Below are 24,015 nucleotides of genomic sequence, written 5' to 3'. Positions count from 1 at the left end.
AGGTTGACATGGTCCAGAATTTCAGTACCCAGGATGGTTTATAACATGTTATGCTACTGCATAACATTTTTATCTTTTATCTGATTTTTCTGGCTGACCCAGTCTACAGTGTCTCTCATGTTCCTTGATCCGTGTTTGAAAACTGTGATGGTCCCTATGTAGACTTGTTCTCGGCTGCACAGTATGTGGCCATGAGAGGGTCTCCTAAGAAGGTGCACCACAGCCTGGGAGCAGCCACTGCGAAGACTCTTCTCATGTTCTCACCAAACACACCTGTGAAGCCTATGGGTTGCACCTAGTCCTTTGCACGATAAAATCTGGATACTTAATGCTTAACTTGTGGTTTATTTTGTCAGTTGGGCTTTTATTTTATTAACTGAGATTATTTTAAATGATGCAGATTACTCTGTCTTTTACATGTTTTCATATTACCTTGCATTTTAATGTCATCTGTTACTTCTTATCTCATCTGCACAAAGAACATGGGTCAGTAGGTGACCATACAAATCCACCAGTGACAATACTTAATTTTTTAAAAAGTATTTTGGGAGAATTTCAATATAGGCAATGAAAAAATATTTCTTGCTGTTCAGAGAAGACAAATTATTTATCCTTTCCTTGTTGTTGTTATTATTCTTGTCTTAGATGAAACTCTTTTGAAAATGGATAAGGTTGACCACATTCCACAGACACTGGCTACTCATAAAAGTCGGATTCCTCCCAATCAGGCCGCAATGGAGCATCCAGCAGACATGCTAAAACCTGATCCCCGAGACACCATTTATACAAGTAAGCATCATAGCTAAAAGCCATAGCTCATCACGAGGCATGCATTGAAATGCCAGGGCAGGGATAACCAACTTCTGTGCCTGCAGAGGCCTCTTTAATTTCCAAAACAAGAAATGTATTTCCCCCACAAGCTAAATTGTGGGCAACCTTTTACTTTTTTTAAATCTCAGCTTCTCTCATACAGATAGAGCTACAAAGGGCTAGGTCCAACCCATAAACTGTCACTTAGCTATTCCTATGGTAGGATAATTCTTAAAGATAAAAATAAAAAAAAACAAATGCAACATTGTTGATCCATAAGGGGGCAAAACACACATTTGGAAAATGTTATAGGACCAGCTAAAATGCCACTAAAGTTTTTGAGGTCTCCAGAACATTTCCTTAGGCTAATTTAATTTAAAAAAAAAAAAAAGCTACTCTGAGAGCCTTTAGGGCTGAAGGACAGGGTATAAGCCCTCCCCGCAACCACCATCTTGAGGGGGAGAGACGAGGCCTGGCCTGGAAAGACTAAGAGCCCTCCCTCCGACCACCATCTTGAGGGGGAGAGAGGCCTTGCAATTTTTACTGTACACCGCTATGATCATTGCGGAATAGCGGTCTATAAATAAAACTTATTATTATTATTATTATTATTATTATTATTATTAATGCCATAAATAAATAAATAAATTTATACTTGAGTTCTGGAAAACTTGAAAGCTTACACACTTTACTTTAAAATAGAAACAGCTACTCCATCTATTCCTAAGCTGACATACCAGATCAAATCAAGCTAAGTAGGTGACTAGTGAGGTAAGAGAAGAAATGTGTGGAAAGAACTATAGTATTAGTGGAGTGCAAGAACCAGCATGGTGTAGTGGTCTGAGTGCTGGGCTTGGATTCTAGGGGACAATTCATATCCTTGCTGTGCCATGGATAGCCACAGGGTCATCCTGGGCAAGTCACAATCTCTCATTCTCAAAGGAAGGCAATGGCAAACTCCCTCTGAACAGATCTTGCCAAGAAAGCCCCATGATAGCCTTAGTGTTGCCCTAAATTGGAAGTGACCTGAAGGCATACAACCACAATGTTAGTAGAACATAGTAGTCAATATGGTACAAACCAGCTTGAGATGGCCTCCACAGTGGTATTGCATCTGTAATAAATGACTTAACAAGGAACATGGAACTACTTTTGTAATTGCCTCTTTATCTGTATCCCACTCCCCCTTCTGCTTCCTAGTGCCTATCATAAGAAAGTCACAGATTCGCAAGATCCTTCCAGACTGCCACTACAAACCAAGCTACTTGGTCAAGGGACTTCCATTAAGCCGATACCAGGGACTCCAGTTTGTAAGTGTTCTTTAATTCAAGGCTTTGTCCAGCGTGCATCTGCATAACTCAAGCTTATGTTAATGAAGAATTCATTATAAGGAAAGTGCAGTTTGTTGTCCATGGTGGCAAGTTGTCAATCAACAAATAGCAATAATAACATTTTCCTCAATTCCATTTCTGTTTGTAAAGTCGAAGGCTTTCATGGCCAGCATCCATAGTTTTTTGTGGGTTTTTTGGGCTATGTGGCCATGTTCCAGAAAAGTTTCTTCCTGTTTATTTATTGAGTTAAAGTACCAACTATGTGCACACTGTTAGAAGATGGTAGCTGGATGTGTAAACCCATATTCAGGAGTTACCGGTAAGATTGTTCTTTAGGAGCTAATGATGTTCATTGTTCTATTCTTCCAAAAAAGGGGAGTGGGATCAGATTTTCTACATAGTTCCTTGTATTGAACACTTGATTAGAGATGGAGTGGCTTAGTGGTATAGACACCAGTTCTGATGATTGGAAGGTTGGAAGGTTGGCAGTTCAAGGCCGGGGTGCTGCATGATGGGTTGAGCTCCTGTCACTAGTCCCAGCTTCTGCCAACCTAGCAGTTCGAAAGTATGCAAATGCAAGTAGATAGATAGGTACCACTTCTCAGTGGGAAGGTAACTGCGTTATGTACAGTCATGCTGGCCACATGACCACCAGAGAAGTTCTTGGACAACTCTGGCTCTTTGGCTTAGAAATGGAGATGAGCACTGCCTTCTACAGTCAGTTATGACTAGACACTCATAGCAAGGGACTATCTTTACCTTTAATGCACTAATGTAACTTAGATAAACTACCACCTAAGGTTAGTTAGTGTTTATTGCCTCATTTTTTCATAATTCTTTCATTTGAGAGAGTCTTGCCTGATTTTTGAAGCAATTCACTTTGAACATATACTCAAAATTAAAATAAAATAGGAATGGGTGTGGTCCTCCAGATATAATTAAATTGTATCTCTCAACATTCCTCGCTATTGATTAAGCTGGCTGGAGCTGCTGGTACACTAACGTCTGGAAGGCTACTCAATTCCTACCTCTAAAATAAAAGAATTACAGCACCGTGCTAAATGTTTGTACTAGGAAGTAGGTCCCATTGGATTTAATGGGCTTACTCATATGTGCATAGGATTAAAATCTGCATTTCTCAGTGGAGCTAGATGGTATCTCAGATTTGTAATACCTTAAGAAAAGATCACCTGCTGTTCTTGAGAGGCACTTAATGGATATCTTTGTAGCATAGATATGCACTTACACTGAAATAGTAACCAGCATAACATTCTTGTCTGTTTCTATGATTGATAAGGTTCTACAGGATGAGAATTGTGCTGGCCTCCAGATATTGATGAATTTCAGTTCTAGGTATCCCAAGCCAGTATGGACAATAGAATACCACATTATACCCATCCCCTCTGTTAGATCCCAAGACTTTAAAATAATACAATCCAAACTTTTCTTAAGGTACCTTGCATTTAAGAGTTAATGCAAATCAAAAAATTAGAAGAGATGTGATTGGCTATCCTCTTTCTTTGCGGGGATATGTGACTACATAATTAATTCTTTGTTTGGTGGCTTTAGTATTCAGAATTATGTGTTTCTCAGAATTCAGTATATCTACATCTATGTACATTTAGGGCATAATATGAAAATACATCTCATACCATTTGATTTTCAGATTTTAAACAAAACCCTCTATGTTTTAATTTCTTTTTTTTAAAAAAAGTCTGATGGTCCTGATCATAAAAACTAACTCTGAAGTTTAGTAGTGATGATTTTATCTTATGTGGATTTCTTTTTCCAGGTTCACTTATCCTTTGTATATCCCAATGACTATACTCGGCTGACCCATATGGAGACACAAAACAAGTGCTTTTACCAGGAAAATGCCTATTATCTAGAAAGGTAAAACCATCCTAGTTAACTAGAAAAAAAGATTTTAGTTTTAGGAGCGAGCTATTGCTAAGCTAAAAAAATATCATTAACCCTGTTGCTACTCAAAGTTGTACAATAACATGGGTCCTACTAAGGCCAGTAGAATCACAAGGTTAGAAGGAAGTATGTAGTGTTCTGGAAATTCTGTTCTGGAAATTCATTTCTGGAAATCACGTTTTCAAATTCTTTCACAAAAATATAACTTTTCTGAGTTGAACACTGTTATTGGCATGGATAAGAGGCAATTAAGAGAATTCCTTTTTTGGACTGATTCAAGAAAAGATCTGCAGTCAAATAGGACATCACAATTCTCCTTTCGGTTCTCCTTTTTGAAGACTGAACATTTTAGAGCCAGATATTTGACTAAACTCAAGTCACCCACTTTAAGAATTGCCTTCACTGAGCTACGACTTCAGTTAATGCCTACTGCGGTTCTAGATGGACGCTACAACAAAGTGCCTTTTGAGAACAGACTATGCATCTGCAGTCACCCTCAGGTGGAGGATATTGTTCATTACTTGTTAATTTGTCCATTGTACAGCAACCCTAGAAAGACATTTTTAACACCCTTGCTGACAAACAAAAGTGGGAGCTCTACTATTGATTCGTTCCAATTCCTTTTGAGTGATACCAATGATTATGTAACACATAGAGTGGCTCTTTTTGCCATGGCTGCAAAAAAGATTAGAAAGAGAGGGTTAAACAAAATTGCCATAAATTGCCATTTATGTACTAATTAGATTTTATGATTTTATTGTATATGTTTACTAATATTTAGGAAAGATGTCTCTTTTTCCTTTTGTCCTTTTTAACAGTTAACTATTTTAACTGCACACTAAATGTTGGGACATTTTTTGTCCTCTGTATTCTGTGCCTTTTGTTTTAAATGTTTTATGTTTTTTGATAAGCTCTTTTTGTCATGGCCTTTGGCTAGTACAATAAACGTTAACTTGATGTAGTGAAAATAAAACCATTTGTGCCCAAACAATTAGATGGCTATTAAAGAAGCTATTTTTCTTATGTGGACTGGTTAATTTCTTCTAAAAAAGAAGGAACAGAATTACTTTGTCCCCATATTAGGAAGTAGAGGAAGTAGACTGAAGTCTATGAAAGCTCATGCTGCCAACTACTATCTTTCAGTTAGTCTCGAAGGTGCTACAAGATGATTCTCTGCATACTGATTCCACAGACGAACACATTTACGTCTTTGAATTGCTCCACAATCTGTTTAGGATTAAAGTTACAAGAGCCCTGCCCTGTATCTAAACTGGCAATCCTAATAATGCAGCCCATGTAAATCTATCTCTAAATAAGTCCCACATCCATGATTAAGATTGCCTTGTAATTCAGAATCAGAAGGTTGTACTAAATGTTGGCCAACTCAACAGTGAAGCAATTTTATATGCTTAATTTCCCTTTCTAACTCTTGCAGATTTGGATTCTCCAAGTACATGAAAATGGACCAATCAGATGGCAGAAACCTAGATTCTGAGGAAATAGTAAAATTGCCAGGTATGTATCTTCACATAGACTTTTTTTAACATATGCTGTTCCCAAATATACACAATTTTATATGCTTTTTTGGCACATAAAAGGGTATTACAACATTCAGAAAGCTAAGAATGCTGAAGGATTACTGTGTTTCAGTTCACATGTTAGCTCAGGAAAGAACAAATAAAGCAGGTTAACATTAAAAAATAAACAAAACAAATTTATTCCCCATTCTCAAACTGGATGAGGTGGTAATATGGTTGGCTGTTTTTTTCAGTGAACAGTGGTGTGATTGAGTCATAACTGCTCATGGGTTATATAGAGAGCTTTTGGTTTTGTTTTGTTTTGTTTTTTAAATGTCCCTTGTCAAATGTTGGCATTTGCAGAATGTTTTGACATAAATGAGAGAGTACATAAAATATACACATATAGCTTTGTCTCTCTTGAAAATAATTGATATGTCTCTAGCCTAGGAAGAAGGAGCAGGGAACAAGGTGGATTTCGGTGAGGAAAGAAGTTTAGGAAACAACATTAATAAATTGATCAGTGAGCGAGGGGAATCTAGAGACTTTGCTTGCCCTTTCTTTTGCCTCTCTGTTTCTCTCCTTGATCTATATACTCAAGCGTTTTTGCTTCCTTTCTGCATGCAGAGGTCACTTCCCCCTTGTCCCAAAAGTTATAAGCTAGTAAGTCCTTTGTCTCTCTGTCTGGGAAGAGAGCATCCATGAGGCTCCTACCTCAGGATAGATGCTAGCCAACATCTATACATGTGAGCCAGCCTTAGTGGCTCTTCTGTTGAAGATTAATTAGGTAATCTTCTTTTGTCTGTCTCCTTTCCTATCCTAAAATGGATTTCTTGAAACACTAATTGTACATTTTTCTCTTTTACCTTAAAAGAATACCCTAAGTATTTTCTCCTGTTTCTACCACAAGCTCATATTGCACTATTTTTTCTGAACTCTGCTTGATGCACATACAGAATTCCTACAAGTTCCATTCTTTTCTCTGCTCAGACCCTGGGGAGAGAATAACAAAGTATAAGATATAAAATTGTGCATTATCTTTTCAGGCTATGAAGAAGGAAATCTTGATGATGCTCAATATGTTGACTCAGAAAAGGAAGATACAATTTCTCCATTAAATCCTACTACACCAAAGTCTGAACAGGGGCCTCTTCTGACCACAGGGTATGCCAATGTTTATGATTATTCCCCACAAAAGCATCGAAATCTCTTAGCAATACCTGGAAGAATTACACAGAGCAAAGAAAATAAGAAACAGAAAATAGCTTCAGTCGGTCAGAATGACAGTAAAGCCAACGCAGGAGGAATTTCACCAATGAGGAAGCCTCCTTTGAAAGAAAGAATCAAAGTAAACTCCAGAAACTCTTCTTATCATGACAGGACTGTCCATGAGTTATCAACCACCAAGAGGAAAGTGGGAGATGAGGGCTTCCAGGTTAATAAAAAGTCCAAAGTGGCAAGAGAACAATACGCCAGGCACAGGGAAACAGTTGAAAGGATCACAAGAGAACCTAGTCCAGTTCAGTTAGGTTTTAGTATAAACAGAAACAAGAACCTATCCTTAGACACCACAAAAACAAGGAGGCATGTCCAAATATTGGAGAAAAGAACTGAAAAGGCAACCCTTCAAGAAAAACCTGTTCATGAAGACCAATGGCTTAATCAAGTGGATTCATATATAGCCAAGCATAAGGCAGCAGATGCTGCAAATGTCATTTTGGGAAGGGTCAATCTGGATTCCCACCACACTTTCCCTGTCAGGACTGATTCTGCCCAGCCAACAGTGCAAGAGAAGAAGGATGGAGTGCAAGTAGTGGTTCTGGAAGAAGAGGAAGAAAAAGCTGACGAGGAGGAAGAAAGCTTTGAATACATGCCTGTGTTTGACCAGGTAGTGAACTGGGAACAGACTTTCCAGGCAAACAACTTGGACTTCCAAATGCTGCGAACAGATTGGATTGATTTAAACTGCAACACTTCAGGGAACCTCCTCTTGAAAGAGAAGGAAGCCTTAGAGGTCACTCAAGCCTTCCTAAAGAAGCTCAACCAGAAGAACAAAGGGTAAGACAGGAGGTATTTTGCAATCTCTCTGATCTTTATTTGGAATAGGAACTATAGTACAGAGCATATCACAGGATTATAAATTGCACATTTGGGGTCTAAGCAGATAGCTCAAAATACCCTCAGATCTTATTGTGAAATGAAGAACAGGTTGATTTTCCTCTTTGACAGAGAGGTTTGGGGCATATTTCTCTATAGCCTTGGGGAGCAAATAATGTGGAATGCAACTTCTACATACCCTGATCCTTACCTTTTTGACATGGCCCTTGGACAATCATGTCAATGTATGTTAGCCTAACCTGCAACTTTTTCATGCATTAACAGAACCACTAGCTACAGGTGGGAGATCAAACCAAGATGCCGACCTTTAGCTGTTTAGGACTGGACCTTGCAAGCAGTTGATTCTAGGCTGGGTGGGACTGAGGATTTTGGAAAGTATGTGGTGCAAGGAATGGATGAAAGGCAGGGGATTATCTACACTACTGGTTTTAATTCTAGTTTGAAAGTCATGCCCTTGCCATAGAGAATCCTCGGCTAGGGATCTCCAGGAACTCAGCTGATGGATATTTTGAATGTAGTGTGGTGTGCTTTTATTTTTTTATCCTTACATTAGATTTTAAATGTGTTTTAAATTGTTTTGTTGATGTGATTTTAAATAGAATTGGTTGATTGTGTTTACTGTAAAATGGGATTTTAGCTGCACTTAGTTTTACATTTTTGTAAGCCACTTTGAGTCCCATGTTGAGAGATATATGGAGCATGAATTAATTAATTAATTAATTAATCTGCCTTTCTCCCAGCAGGGGACTCAAAGCAGCTTACAAAAATGTAAAACCAAGTCCAGCCAATGCCAGACCGGGTCCAGTAGTCACATGATAATTTCTGCCAAGAAGTGACAGTTCTCAAGAGATGGGAAGTTTGAGTGGCTTTTTGCCATTTTTACAATGGTGCTGCATTTGTTCACATAACTGTACATCTGCTTGGTAGATATTTATACCTGTATCTGTTGCACCTCTGATTAATGAACTAAAAACTACTCAGATCAGAGGTGGGCGTACCCCTTCACAGCAACATCTTCTGCCCATTCCTCCTTTCATCCAGCTGCCCTCTGAACCTCCCATCTATCTTGTGGTGGAAAATGGGTCTTTCCTCCCCCTCCTGCACTCTTGAGCAGTATTAGGCAGTTTTGTCAAGGGAAATACTAGGTTTCAGGCAAAGGGTACAGTGCAGATCACACAAAGTTGAGATGTATCAGGCTTGTGAATTTGTACTAGGTCAGATACAGCCAAAGGTCCCAGTGTGCAAACAGGATTCTATCAATTGCAGGCGATTCCAACTGCAGCGCATTGTGAATATAGAGAAGCGGCAGGACCACATAAGGGGCAGCCGATACCTTCTTGAGCTGGAGCTGGTGGAACAGGGAAAGCGCACTGTCCGATTCTCAGAATACATCTTTGCACGGGACTGGCATGGTGGTAGCAGCAATGAGGAAGAGATTATGAGGAACCTAGCATGGGGCCGCCGGCGTCACCTCATGGCTACTATGGATGAGCCAGCTCTTTGCTGGCCTTCAGGCTTTTCCTGGAATCATCGTGCTGTTGTCCACTTCATAGTGCCAGGTAAGCAGTGGTAGCAGGGGATAGAGGAAGGCTCAGCTTTGCAGTGGACTAGATATTTTGGATATTGACAAAACAACAATAAGAGAATGATGGAATCTGACTTATAAAGTCTGTAAGTAAGTCAATCCTTTCCAGTAAGGAACGTGAAATGTCTGTACCATGGTTTTTCTTTGTGTTTAGCAGCTATACCTTATTTTGACTTTTTGGTTTGCATCTAGCATCCAGCATTACACATTAATGGTTAATTTCCCTATCATCTTGCTTAACCTTCCAAAACCTGGCCTTCACTGTCACATATTCCAAATGCTACTAAAAGAAAGATAGCCAGCTAGTATCATAAGCCATCATCATTGGTTCTTTGGTTTTCACTCCATTGCTGTCATTCCTATAAATGTGTGTGTGTTTGATCTAAGTAGCTCGTATTCAAAGCATTTCATAACTTATGTTTTTGGTTTGTAAAACAACTTGTGATATGAAATTCAGAGCTCATCTTTTATCCATGATAGAACTCAGGGTGGTTTACCTGAATTGGTCTACCATCCAAGAATCATTCTTAGTTGGTCTTCCATCCAAGAACCAGACAGACCCAAGCTTTCTCTGCTTGAGCAGAGTGGCTGCATCAACCAGAGGTGGGAAGGCCACATTTATCCTTAATGGGACCTTGTAAGGCTCCACTATTCCTACTTGCACCCCACCAAAAAAAGTTTTATTTGTTCCCCCTTTTTGCCCAAAAAGGCCCACATGACCCCTAGGGGACACATGACCCACATGTCTCCTAGGGGATATGGGAGCAATTTCATTATATCTTGGGGCTCCCTCTTAGAGAGGAAGAGACCTATCTTTAAAGGAAGAAGTCTGCCAGAATTCAATTTGGGGAGGGGGCAATGGAGTCCTGGAGGGACTCTGGGAGCTTTACAAATGGCCTTGGAGGCTTCATTCAGCCCATGGTCCACTATATCCCCACCTTTGTCTTAGACCTCTGCAGTTGTATTTTAAAAGTGCATCTGTGCACTTAAAAGTAGCTGAGCAGAATTGTTCCTGAAGGAAACTTGCTTTACGCAAGTATTGGTGTTTCAGTGCCCTGTAGTACCCCCTTGACAAAACCAGAGTAAATTTTGCAAGCTTTGTTTAACAAAATAGCTCAAAGAGTTTTATATGTAGAATTGGTCCTAAAACCAGTTTTGCTCTGATTTTATTTTTCCCTTTGTTCCTTCTGTCAGTGAAAAACCAAGCGCGCTGGGTGATGCAATTTATTTCTGATATGGAAGAGCTATTGAAGGTTACTAAGGACCGCTACTTCAATGTTATCATCACAGACTACAGTAGTGATGACATGGATGTAGAACAGGCTCTGAAAAGGTCCACCTTGCGCAGGTGAGAATATAAGTATTACAACAAGCACATCTACAAACAGCTATGAAGTCCACTGTATATACAGCTTATAGGAAGTGGTGGCAACATAGCATTCCCCATGTAGGGATGGGTGGGGAGAGCAATTTTCACCCCTGCACAGGGCACTTGTGTTGTTGTTGTTGTGTGCCTTCAAGTCATTTCTGACCTATGCTGACCCTAAGATAAATCTATCATGGGGTTTTCATGGCAAGATTTGTTCTGAGGAGGCTTACAATTGCCTTCTCCTGAGGCTGAGAGAGAGTGACTTACCCAAGGTCACCCAGTGGGTTTCATAACCAAGCTGGGGAATTGGACTTTGTTCTCCAGAGTCATAATCCAACACTCAAACTACTTGGCCACGCTGGCTCTTCTATGGTGGAAATGACACAACATCACTTCTAGATACTATTTCCCCCCGTCTTTGATTGAACTTTAGCCATTTTTCCTTGGTGGGGGGAGGGGGACGTCTAGGAGTTTCAAGCAGCTATGTGGCCTTTCCAACTTAGTTACCCTCCCCAGATATAGAGATATTTGCCCCCTCATCTGCCCATTTCCCCCCGCCTACCATTATGTTTATTTTTTTTATTGAATGTTTTTAGTGTTTTTAATGCTATATCATCATTGTTTAATTATGTTTTAATGTTGGGTATGGGGGGGGGGGTAGGTTTACGGATTGATTTCCCCTCCCCCTAATCTTACTGTAACTTGATGTGTTTTGTTGTTGTAACCCACCCGGATTCTCCGTGATTGGGCGGGCTAGAAATAAATAAATAAATCTAAATAAATCTAAAAATGTGTGCACCTTCAAGTGGTTTGGGGCTACTTTGGGGGTAGAGAACCAGCTTGATTTTTCTTTACTATTTTGGGTTGTCTGGAAGCATGGGGCCCCTAAAAGTGGACTCATGTAACAGTGGACTACTCTACCTTTATTGGTTCAGCAATTGTAATAGCATTTGGTCAGATGTATTCCTTCCCTCCTGCTTTCTGAAATGTGAATTTTCTCTGCTGAATTTAACTATTGCTGTTGCTAGCCAAGCTGGAGTTTCTTATTCAGTTCAGATTGTGAAGCTGCCATTTAAAGACCCTGGGTTAATCAGGAGCTCTAGTTAGCTTTAGTCATGTTTGATATCATTCCGATGTAAATGTGTGTCTAACTTTGGTGTTAATTGCAGTTCCTATTTAACTCTGATTCTTTAAACCATAGTTTAAGTTACTGGGATAAGCAGAAAAGAGTTTTAACTTTTCAGTTTATTAATAATGCTATAGAGTTAACCATGGTTAGATGTAGAAAGGGAATCTGTGCATCATAAAAACCATGGGCTATAGAGTGAGATGGTCTCTAGATTGCTTAGTAGTCATACTTTTGTTGTTGTTGTTGTTATTGTTAACTGTCATCATCAACTTCAACTTATGGCTACTCCATGAATGAGAGACTTCCAAGTCACTCTGTCATCAACAGCCATGCTTTGGTCTTGCAGACTCAGAGTCATGGCTTCCTATCCATCTGTCATGCAACTTTCTTCTTTGCCGGTACAGCATAATTGTCTTTTCTAATGGTCTTGCCTTCTCATGATGTGCCCAAAGTTCAACAACCTCAGTTTAATCATCTTGGCTTCTAGGGATAGTTCTGGTTTTATTTGCTCTGAGGCCCATTTGTTTGTCTTTTTAGCAGTCCACATTATTCATAGAATTCTTTTCAAGCACCACATTTCAACTGAGGTGCTTTTCTTCCTATCAGCTTGCTTCACTGCCCAGCTTTCAAACCCATACAGAGTAACGGAGAATACTATAGCATGGATCATCCTGACTTTGTTATTCAGTGATACAGTTTTACACTTTTGGATGTTGTCTAGTTCCTTCATGGCTGCCCTTCCAAATCATGATTTCTTGACTGTGGTCTTCAGCCTGATTAACTATTGAGTCAAAGTATTATTATTATTATTATTATTATTATTATTATTATTATTAACCTTTATTTATAAAGCGCTGTAAATTTACACAGCGCTTTACATACAATCTTTTTAATTGAACGGTTCCCTGCCCTCAGGCTTACAATCTAAAAAGACACAACACAAAAGGAGAAGGAAGTGGTGGTGGGGAAGGGGCCTTTCTAGTAGGATAAGATCTTGACCTATTTTAACATCATCTTTGTTTACTTTAAAATTACGAAAAACCATCTGTAGTCATTATTTTTGTTTTCTTAATGTTCAGCTGTAAACCTGCCCTTGCATTTTCTACCTTGTCTTTCTTTGGTAATTGTCCCAAGTCATTTTCTGCTAGTAATATGGTGTCATCCATTTTCCTTAGATTGTTAATGTTCCTTCCTCCAATTTTCACACCTCCTTTTCCCATATCTAATCCTGCTTTATGTATGATATGTTCAGCATACAACCTAAACAGATAACATCATAAAATTCAGACTTGCCTGATCCTTTGGCCAGTTTGGAAACCATTCTATTTCTCTGTATTCTTTCCTAACAGTAGCTTCTTGACTTGAGTACAGGTTACTCATCAGGACAATCAAATGTTGTGGCACATCCATTTATTTATTTATTTCCTAAAATATATTTATTATTATGCAGGGAAGACATCATGGCAGCATGTTTTGTCAATAAAAAACATAAAGTAATTATTGTCTGACTTTTCAGATACCAGTACTTGCGGCTGACAGGAAATTTTGAGCGCTCTGCAGGCCTGCAGGCTGGGATAGACTTAGTGAAGGTGAGCAATGGCAACCTGGCAAGTTAATCTGCAGAACCTTAGGTGATTCCTGTATGTATGCTAAAAACTAGTCAAAAATAATAACCACAGTTTCCTCATAGAACAGGGCTGCACTTTTCCTCAGAGAACATGACTCACATGAGTATAGAAGTACAACCACTTGGAAAACCTGGTTGTACTTAGTTTTTAAAAAATGGATTGTTCAGAAAGCAGGTACAAAGATGAAGACATTGTCTTCATAAAATATTTAGACAAATAGGAAAGAAGAGAGAGAAACCTCTGAGTGGACAAGGAGCAATGGATATGCTACACAACAGTACCTTCAGCATAAACATTAAGTTAAACATGCAAATGATAAGTGGTCTCAGAATTTTGCTTTAAAAACTCCCCATAGAATTATCAGGATATCTTTTTGTGCAAACTTTCATAAAAACATTAGGCACCTACCTGACAGGCGGGTTTCACATAGGGCAGTGCTGGAATAGAGATAGTCCTCCAGATATTGTTGGACTGCAGCCCCCAGCAGCGCTAGCTAATGTAGCCAATGGTGAAGAATATTGAGTTCCACAATTCACCACCATATGGAGCTCTCCATGATTCCATTTGAGGGTGGAAGGAGGAAGTTTGTAGTAATTGTATGTTATGTCTCTTTGACTCTTGTTATGCCCTTGCCTACATCTTATTGTTTAGACCTAACTAGAATTAGATCTATGAATGTTGATTCCCCATTTAGCAGCTGACTCATGGGGTCTACTCTGTTGGGTTTTACTAATAGGCTTCAGGCCTGTGTTGAGTTCATCCTTTCATGGATGAGTCTGGGACTCCTTCCACACATGCTTATATGGTCCAATTAAATATGGAGGGCTGTGAGGATAACAGTCTGAAACTCTGTGTCTCCACGTACAGGATTCCCACAGCATCATTTTCCTGTGTGATCTACACATCAGATTTCCAGCAGGGATCATTGACTCCATTCGGAAGCACTGTGTGGAAGGGAAAATGGCATTTGCCCCCATGGTTATGAGGCTGCATTGTGGCGCATCCCCACAACAGCCTGATGGTGAGGAGTCTGTGTATTTCTGTCCATCATTATTAATGTGACATTGAACAGATTTAATGAAGTTCATAGTCTAACTCAGCTGTCAGTAAGTTTGTGGGATTTATTTTGTTTGTTTGTCCTTTAGGGACTCAAGGTTTCTCACAACATATTTTTTTTAAAAAAATGCAACTCACATATGATACATTGTAATACTAAAAATGAAAATGTAAAGGTCATTAAAAATAGCAGCTGACTGAAATATTTTTAATTTTTTAAATAGTAAACAATTTTTACTGATTGGGGCAAAGGGCAAGACACTTGAAATTTTAAAAAATATGAGTGCAGAAATTTGTTTCTTTGAGGTTCAGAACGGAATGGAGTTCACCGTTTTTCCACATAGAAATTCACATCTATTTATCTAAAACTTTTTTTAAAAAATTATTACTTCAATAGCTTAATTTAGGGAGAGTAATTTTGTTGCAATTGTAGTTAAATAATTGGGCATTGGAAATCCTTGCTAATGTATTGGAAATCACCGTCTGAAGATTCAGAGCTGATCTCTGCCCATCCCAGTCTGGTCTCACTGAAATTGTTGAAACAGTGATTTAACAAAGGGGGTCAGGAGCATTAAGGCATCCAAAGTGGTTTTCTAATTATTATGTCTATTCTCAACACCCATTGTATTCTCCACTGTAATCTCTGGGGGGAATAAACGAATTGGGGGGATCCCAAGGTCTAGCAGAAGTCAGACTACAGACTCTTAGAAGTTGCCAACCCCTCCTGTAATTCAAAGTAACTGCCAACAAACCAGCATGAAATATTCTTTACTATCAAGGTTTGTACGAAAACCAAAAGCCAGATATGACATAAGGTTTCAAGTCAGTTTTCCACTCGGTTAAGTATAATGTACTGTAATCACATGCCTGCTACTCCATAACATCTAATTCACACTCTCCACCTTTACACTGATGTGCGTGTTCTGCATCTAGGATGTACTTTTGCAGTTGAAAGTTCACATGATGGAAAACTCCTCTATTTAACAGGGGAAAAAACTTTCTGCATAGAAAGCTAATATGCCAAGGAAAAGTCTAGACGTTTCCCTGCTTTACTGCTTGTCTGTGTACAGAGATTCCTCCTACCCATTTTCTTTTTCCACCTCTCATGCAAGCTATAATGGAACAACATGCACCCACATTTTCAGTTGGAAGAGGCACTGCCTGGTAGTACCTAAGTGAGAAGTAGACCCTTAACGAGAACATCGTATGGTGACTTTGGCCTAATTATTTCCACACTGCAGAAATAATGCAATTTGTCACTGCTTTAACTGCCGTGGCTCAGTGCTATGGAATTCTGGCATTTATAGTTTTGTGAGACATTTAACTTCCTCTGTCAGAGAGCTCTAGTGCCACAGCAAACTACAGTTCCCAGAATTCCATAGCACTGAGCCATGGCAGTTAATTGCTTTATTTCTTCAGTGCAGATTAAACCTTTGTAGAGAGACCATTTAGGGCATCATATTATACTCCTGTGGCAAGCATTTACAACTCTTTAAGATATTTATACAGTTAGATTTTATTCTATGCTAGTAGCTTACTATTACAGTTCCATCTGTATGCCATTCCAGATTTGGGGGTTGCTTTTGAGGTGACCTGAGATTGGTACTTGGTTTGATTTTTTAATGGTTCTTAATTGCTTTATACTTTGAGTTTAGCATGTTTTTAATGATTTTGTATTTTTAACTTGTTCTATTGGTGTAATGTTTTAATTTCTGTTTTTAAAGTTATATTGTTTGTTAAAGTGTCTTTTGTGGGCCACCTTGGGTCCAATTTGGGAGAAGGCAGCATATAAGGAGAGTAAATAATAAATAATTTGGTATTTAGTCTTTTAATCTGTTAGCGATCTGTGCAGGAGACACTGGGTATTTTATTATTTTAACAATTAATAGATGCATCTGCATTTTGCCTTTCTAGGCTACTGGGAAGTGAATGGCTTTGGTCTCCTAGGAATATACAAGTCTGATCTGATTCGTGTTGGAGGAATGAACACCAAAGAGTTCCGGGATAAATGGGGAGGAGAGGACTGGGAACTCTTGGACAGGTCAGTAAGGGTGTGCGTACTGTCTGTGTCAATTACCACTAAAACAGGGATGATCTTAGAAGTGTTGATAGGACTCCAGCTCCCATCAGCTTCTGCCAGCATGATCTGGATCAGAGATGATGGGAGCTGAACTCCAACAATATCTAGTAGACATCAGGGTTCCCTTTCATGCTCAAAACAGAGAACCCTTGTCCATGCCATGATGGGTGTCTCATGCTATTGTACAGACTGAACTGATAACCATCAGTAAGAAACCCTTGAAATACACTGACAGGGAATATTGATTACTGTAGTTGGGGTTCCTTGCCTAATGCCGTATTAAATGACCTGAGTACTGTGTAGTCAACTAGGGCATACATAATATTTACCACATTGTTGTTTATATGATTGTTTAAACATCCTTCCAGTGTTAACAAAGTGATATAAGAAGCCATTGTTTTTCAGTGCTATTCATCATGGCCAGTTGTAAGGAAATGCAAGTTCATCCAACAATATGCATCATTTCTGGAGGGTGACTGGTTTTCTATCCCTGTTCTGTAGGTTCATCCAATAGCCTTACAGTAATGTTTATGTGACCATCATCATGTATAGCCCCTGCAGTTGTTATTAGTAAGATATGAAATACAAATGACATCTACAGCCTCTAATGATTAAGGGGCTGGTCTTCTTCATGTTACTGAATGTTAGTATTTTTTTAAAAAAAACTTGAAAGATAATTTGTCCATTTCCTTATGCTTTGCTTTATCTCAAAGTTATTTATATTAATATAAACATGATGTTTCTCTCCCATTATGGCTCATGGTCAAAGCAGAAGAAAAGTTTGGATTGAAAAAAATGACCTCTTTCTACCAGATGTTTGTTGCTAACAATGTCTCAGTTAGTGTGCTAAACTTAACTTAGCCAGTTTTCATTAATGACACAAGAATGCTTTTGGGTCTGGAGCATGTCACTTGTGAATGCTGTCAGTGCAGGACAAAAATCAGAAGAGTCCCATGTTCTAAAATGCAAAAAAGGAATAAAAGAAAAGGAAAATGTATATAGAAGCCAATGGTTAGAATCTTAGGACCCTGTCATACTGCACATATATAGTGCTGTATTCCACTTTAATTGACATAGCAACATCCTTTAGAACCCTGGGCTTTGCAGTTTAAGGAGCTAGTGCCTCACCAAACTACAGTTCCCAGGATTCCATAGGGTGTTGCCAAAACAATTAAAGTGGAATATAGTGCTATAACTGTATAGTGTGAATGGACCCCTGTTGGTGTCCTGTGCCAGTATAACTGTCCTAGTATAGGCACTCGCAGCAGGAGGATAAAGACTGTGGACATACCCGCATTAAAGAAGTAAGGTTTTGAAGCAGTGCTTCTAGGTAGCTCAGAACAGGCAATTTGTGTTTGCTTTCCCTCATCACCAGTGTCTGCCCCTGGAAAAAGTACAACCACTAGCATAATACACTAGCAGGATTCTAGCCAATGCCTGTTTTATATTTAAATTATATTCATGGTGCATTTGTGCAATTTATGAGAAAGACCTTATGGCGTCTGGACCCCAGGATGTGGTTTTACTGGTATCACAGCTACTCAGGGTGATACACACTGGGCAGGGAGAGCTTTTCCAACATTTCAGCACCATAGCAGTACTGAAAGTGGGGAAGAAATTCTACTTTGCAGAAACACCCTTTGTTTTTAGCTATGTAGCAACAATAGCAGATCCTCTTCTCCCCTATTTGTTTCAGAGGTAAGTAATGTGCAACTCAGACATCCATGCGACCCTACAGGACCATTTTTGTGGTCCCCAGGGCCCCCTAAGCATTGCTCCAATATGCCCCCAAACACTCTCTAAAGGGTGTGGAGGTTATTTCTCCAATGTTTTGGCCTCCCTTGGCTTCCTTCTAAAACAGGTTGTGAATAGGACAAGACTTCAAGGTCACTTCTTGTTGTAAATAAAATGTGTAGCCTGTAGAACAAATATGGGAAATTGGCCATCCAGATGTGGAAGCTTTTTTTTACTATACTTTCCATGATCCCTCACTATTGGTTATGCTGACTAGGCCTACTGGGAGTTGTAGTCCCCAACATCGCAAAGGTTAACATTTAATGTCCCTGTTGTGCTACTCTTCATGCCCTTTGAGTTACCTAAAAATAATCAGGCTCTGTCCATTTAACTAATGCACATCAATGCACATCAGGTACTCACTCTTGCTGGAGTCCCATTATATATCTTTGCAGTTCAGTAAAGGGGTTTCTTTAGAATTTCTTCAGAGATTGTGGGCAAGTCATAATTTCTCAGCTCAGGGGATGGCAATGGCAAACCCCCTCTGAAGAAACTTGCCCAGAAAACCCCACGATAGGGTCACCTTAGGGTTGTCACAATTCAGAAATGACTTGAAGGCACACAACAACAACAACAAGAGTTTCTTAGTAAATAAATAAAAAAAAAATTTATTTCTATCCCGCTTTTTGCCAAGCAATCAAAGCGGCGTACAACAGGTTAAAATACATCCATATATACATAATGCCCCCCTTAAAACAAGATTAAAGATTAGTGTCTCTGGCATGCAGGTCCAAAACACACTACATAAATAATCCAGTTTTAGACCGCTTTAACTGCACTGGCTCAGTGCTAGGGAATCCTGGGAACTGTAGTTTATTGGGGCACCAGAGCTCTCTGACAGAGAAAGCTAAATATTTCATAAAATTACATTTCCCAGAATTCCCTAGCATTGAACTAGGGCAGTTAAAGTGGTCTCAAACTGGATTATTTCTGCATTGTGTTTTGGACCATAGCTAGGTATACCTAAAGTTGCATAATGTAACAGGTCATATAGGATTTCAGTACAGCTTTAGATTATTATTATTATTATTATTATTATTATTATTATTATTAACCTTTATTTATAAAGCGCTGTAAATTTACACAGCGCTGTACATACAATCTTTTTAATTGAACGGTTCCCTGCCCTCAGGCTTACAATCTAAAAAGACACGACACAAAAGGAGAAGGGAAAGGTGGTGGGGAAGGGGCCTCTCTAGTAGGATAATACATATAAAATACATAGCATAACAGGAAATGATTCAATAAAACAGGCAACAAGAGAAGGACAACACCATAGGCATCAACTGGGCCTCTAAGGTGAGGATATTCTCTAACCTGGGTGCCACATCAGAGAAGACCGTCTTGTTGAAACTTCCCTGACACTTTCCCTCTCTTTTCTCACAGAATCTTTCAGGCTGGTCTGGAGGTGGAACGGCTCTCTCTCAGGAATTTCTTCCACCATTTTCACTCCAAGCGGGGCATGTGGAACCACTCCAAATGGGGCATGTGGAACCGACGTCCATTGAAGGTGTGAGGAACATTTGCACTCCTGAATCCCAGCAGGCACTTTATCCAGGCCTGCCACCAAGCAGAAAACATCCCTCTCTCCTGCAGAAATCATAGCACGAGTTAAGATGTTCACATATAAATGTTTGCATGTAACGAAAAAAGATGTTGAAGTGTGGAATGGAGAACTTTTTCTGTAAGGGAGGGGACAGACTCAGGAAGAAGGTGCCTTACCTCTAGCATCTTTTATTCAGCAAAGTGACCTTTGAAAGTGTGAATATACTTTCGCACCAACACCAGCACACCAGAGCAGTGCTTCTAGGAAGCAGGAAGCCTGCTATATAGATTCTTCCCTAGCCAAGCACAAAAGCCTTTTTTTAAAAACAAACAGTGCCTTCCTATTTCTTTAAAAAAAATTACATGATGCTTTAAATTATTAAAAAGAAAATGCAGAAATAATGCCATGGATCTTACATGCAACTGAACTATTTCTTATATTCTTTGGCATCCATTATGTGGAAGGGCAGCTTTTCTGCCAACAGAAGTCAGAGTAGTCCGGTGAATGGGTACAAATGAAAATGTGCCAGAACTGGAGTGACTTGCCCAACATGGTAGGAGGAGAATTATACATTCATATCAAGTATAGATTATCTTCTTTTGAAGATACTTGAACAGCAACAACGAAAATTCCGAAATCCATGCCTTTGGACCAAATGTGAGCTGTGTCTGCATACCTGCACATCTATCCATTGAGGAGATACGGAGGAGTTAATGGGTTCCTTTCTTCACTTCAAGCCAATTATGCCCTGCTCAGGTACAGCGAAAGGAACATGGGCCTTACATTGAAACTGAATTAAATTTCTTTTTCCAGGATTATTCAGCTGTCCATTTGACTGAGTTACGGTCAAGGGGTTGAAACCAAACCAGGACCTGAATTAGATGTTGACACAGAATTGTGTTGATCCTAGCAGTCATATGAAATGTCAGGAATAAACTCTTGTAGAATATGGCCACAGAGCCTGAAAAACCCACCAAAAAAACCTATGGATGCCGGCCATGAAAGCCTTCGACTTCACAAGTCATATGAAATGTTGAGTATGGAACATAAGGAACTGGACATATGGACATGAGACCAATTCCTCTTTCTTCAAGCCTAACACTAGGTAGATTCAGAGTCCTAGCATGTTTACTCAAAAGTCAGCCCCATGGGATTCAATGGCTTTCATATGCTTTTTCTATTTATTTTGCAATTCTAATGTTGGCTGGTTTGCATTTTTATTGCAAGGTGCTGTAAGCCATTCTGGGAAAAATAATTTTGAAGGACGGGATATAATATTGTTTTGTAAAATAATAGAAATTTAAGTTACAATTTATTACATCCAGGTATTGATTGTGTATGAAGAATACTGTAGGTGTGCTTGCATCTGTGTAAGAAAAGGAAACAGAGAGAGAGAGAGAGAGAGGTGTAAGCTCCTCCGTAAGAAAAGGAGTTGAGGCTAGTATGGTGTAGTGGTTTGAGTGTTGGACTAGGACTCCATGAAACTAGGGTTCAAACACTCCCTTGGCTATAGAAATCCACTGGGTGGCCTTGGGCAAGTCACATTCTCTCAGCTTCAGAGGAAATGGCAAATGGCAAACCCTCTCTGGACAAGTCTTGTGATGAAAACCCCATTTTTGGGGGGGCAGCATAAGTCAGAAATTACTTGAAGGCATAAAACAGCAACAAGAAGATGCAAACCTATTGCTTATCTGCATTGCAATTTTAGAAGGACCAGCAAAGCAGCTTTCTTTTGTGCTAGTAGATGCAAGATTTGAGCATGACATACTCAGGAAATAAGCCTTTCAATTAGTTGTAGTAGCAGATTGGTAGAAGCTGTTTAGTTGAGTTTTACATCTGTATGTGGAGGTGGGGCTTGCCCATAAGTCTCTATTTTTTTCCTAAATTGAGTTTTGAACAGTGCCAGACCATAATATGCTGTTCAGGAATCTGCTAACTTACTCTCTTACCCAGTGATGATCATAGCTAATAACCCCAAATCTTTCTATACTTGTAAACCCTATATGTGTAGGCCCTAAAGACCTCTTTACAGTGTATTTGGTGCCAGGAAACACGGCATAGGAACAAGGGAGGCCTTATTAGAAAATCTGAATCCTGGCTATATGAGAGCTGAAGGCACAATGATGTCAGCTTTGATTCAGCTTATTTGCACTCTGCGTAAGACTGGTGTTGTGACCATGGAAATGTTGAGCGCTTGGCAGTATAAAAATGTTCCAAATGTTCAAGAGTTGAGGCACAACTTAAATAAGTTTTACAAAAAGGGAATCCTGATAATAGTTGTGTATAAAGAACCAGCTCTTGTTGACAATTCAGTCCTGGATTAATTATCTTCCTGTCCTGATTGATTCATGTAAATATGGGTATTGTAGAGTGGTGTGAGAAAGATTTCAGTCTCAAAGGGCTACAATCCAGCTGCTTAGACAGCCAGGCACAGGGAGACAGTTTCAGAGAAGTTCAATTATTTTATCCCAGGAAGGACAGTGCTTGGGGCACAGAGTAGTTCTCATAATTAAGGCCAGTTGCAGCAGCTTTTATGTGCCAGCTCTTATGCACCCCAAGATGGCATTTGGAATTCAGAAATGGACCTTCAGAAATTTGTCTGTGTAAGATACTGCAGACAAAGGGATCCCATCCTCACTTCCCTTTACCAATCACCACCAGCATATTCATAAGGCTGGCTTTTCAAGTTGTCTAGCTCACCTGCATTGCTGTGTAATATATATGTGTGTGTGGAGGACTTGACAGTGTAGTTCAGAAGTGTGGAAAATGGATAAAATAAGCTCTGCTCCCTTCTGCAACCAACCAAGAGTTAGAACATTTCTTTCATACCAGAAGGAATGTTTTGGTTGCCTCAATTTTGGTACATGCTGCTCAGTTCTAAATGTAGGAAGTCAACAGCTGATGCATTTGCTGTTTCCTCTCTTGAGGAAAAACATATGTTAATTTGTATCTTGTTAATTTATTTAAATATTATGATTGATATCTTGTTGGTTAATCCCAACTACAGTAGAAATGTTCAATCTGTTGTTGAATGGTGAGTCACCATGTAGGTAAATTCCATTGATTCAGTGGGTCTACAGTAGTCAGAACTAATAGGATTTAGGCCATATTCATCTATATTAGACCATTCTGCCCTAGAAATTAGTTTTTAAATGGACAAGACTTCTGGATTTTATTTTGCACTGTACTTTATGTTCAACACCATACTTTATGTTTAAGATTACAGGGACAAATACAGTGACTTGATAATTCCAACCTTTTAGGAAGATAAATATATCAAGGAAACATATTCATGGGTAGACATGTTGGCCATACAGTAAAATAAAATGGATTTTTATTTTGCCTGTATCAAGTCAGACCATTGGTTGGTCTAGCCAAGCAACCCATGTAGTCCTACAGATGTTTAGATTGTAAGCCTGAGGGCAGGGAACCGTCCAATTAAAAAGATTGTATGTACAGCGCTGTGTAAATTTACAGCGCTTTATAAATAAAGGTTAATAATAATAATAATAATGTTGCTATAGTCCAACCCCCAGTTTTCCTCACCATTTACTATGCTGATTTAGGTTACTGGGAGATGCAGTCCAACAACACCCAAAGAGCTATGTGATTCCCAACTCTGGCCTAGACCAGTATTGTCAATTTTAGCTGTCTGTATCTCTCTGAGATTTGTGATAGGGCTCCTTCCTGCTTGGACATCCATATTATTCATCAAAGTACTAGAATCATAGAATCATAAAGTTGGAAGAGACTACAAGGGCCATCCAGTCCAACCCCTTGCCATGCAGGAACTCTCAATCAAAGCATCCTCGACAGATGGCCATCCAACCTGTTTAAAGACCTCTAAGGAGGGAGACTCCACTATACACCGAGGGAGTTTGTTCCACTGTTGAACAGCCCTTACTGTCAGGAGGTTCCTCCTAAAGTTGAGGTGGAATCTCATTTCCTGTAGCTTGCACCCATTGTTCTGTGTTCTAGTCTCTGGAGCAGCAGAAAACAAGCTTGTTCCATCCACAATGTGACACTCCTTCAAATATTTAAACAGGGCTATCATATCACCTCTTAACCATCTCTTTTCCAAGCTAACCATTTAATGGTACTTAGCTTCCAAATTCAAATGAGACTTCAGGTG

General features: G+C 39.3%; 1 protein-coding gene across 1 annotated transcript in view; it reads left to right on the top strand.

The window, feature by feature from the left end:
- Positions 1–20,239, top strand: part of LOC149311731 (beta-1,4-N-acetylgalactosaminyltransferase 3-like) — a 97,875-nt gene extending 77,636 nt beyond the window's left edge. The window contains exons 9-19 of the mRNA XM_089527793.1: positions 646–789; positions 2,011–2,120; positions 3,934–4,034; positions 5,497–5,576; positions 6,625–7,636; positions 8,963–9,255; positions 10,476–10,629; positions 13,296–13,368; positions 14,275–14,428; positions 16,378–16,504; positions 19,724–20,239. Of these exons, the coding sequence (XP_089383919.1) occupies positions 646–789; positions 2,011–2,120; positions 3,934–4,034; positions 5,497–5,576; positions 6,625–7,636; positions 8,963–9,255; positions 10,476–10,629; positions 13,296–13,368; positions 14,275–14,428; positions 16,378–16,504; positions 19,724–19,853 (2,378 nt within the window). The 3' untranslated portion in view covers positions 19,854–20,239. The remainder of the gene's footprint in view (positions 1–645; positions 790–2,010; positions 2,121–3,933; positions 4,035–5,496; positions 5,577–6,624; positions 7,637–8,962; positions 9,256–10,475; positions 10,630–13,295; positions 13,369–14,274; positions 14,429–16,377; positions 16,505–19,723) is intronic.
- Positions 20,240–24,015: the final 3,776 nt, after the last annotated feature.

This window comes from Sceloporus occidentalis, unplaced genomic scaffold (genome assembly GCF_023333645.1).
Source record: "Sceloporus occidentalis isolate IW3139 unplaced genomic scaffold, rSceOcc1.0.p SCAF_5, whole genome shotgun sequence".
Classification (NCBI taxonomy): domain Eukaryota; kingdom Metazoa; phylum Chordata; class Lepidosauria; order Squamata; family Phrynosomatidae; genus Sceloporus; species Sceloporus occidentalis.
The sequence above is the reverse complement of the archived record's forward strand: the minus strand, read 5'-3'. Positions and strand labels throughout refer to the sequence as shown.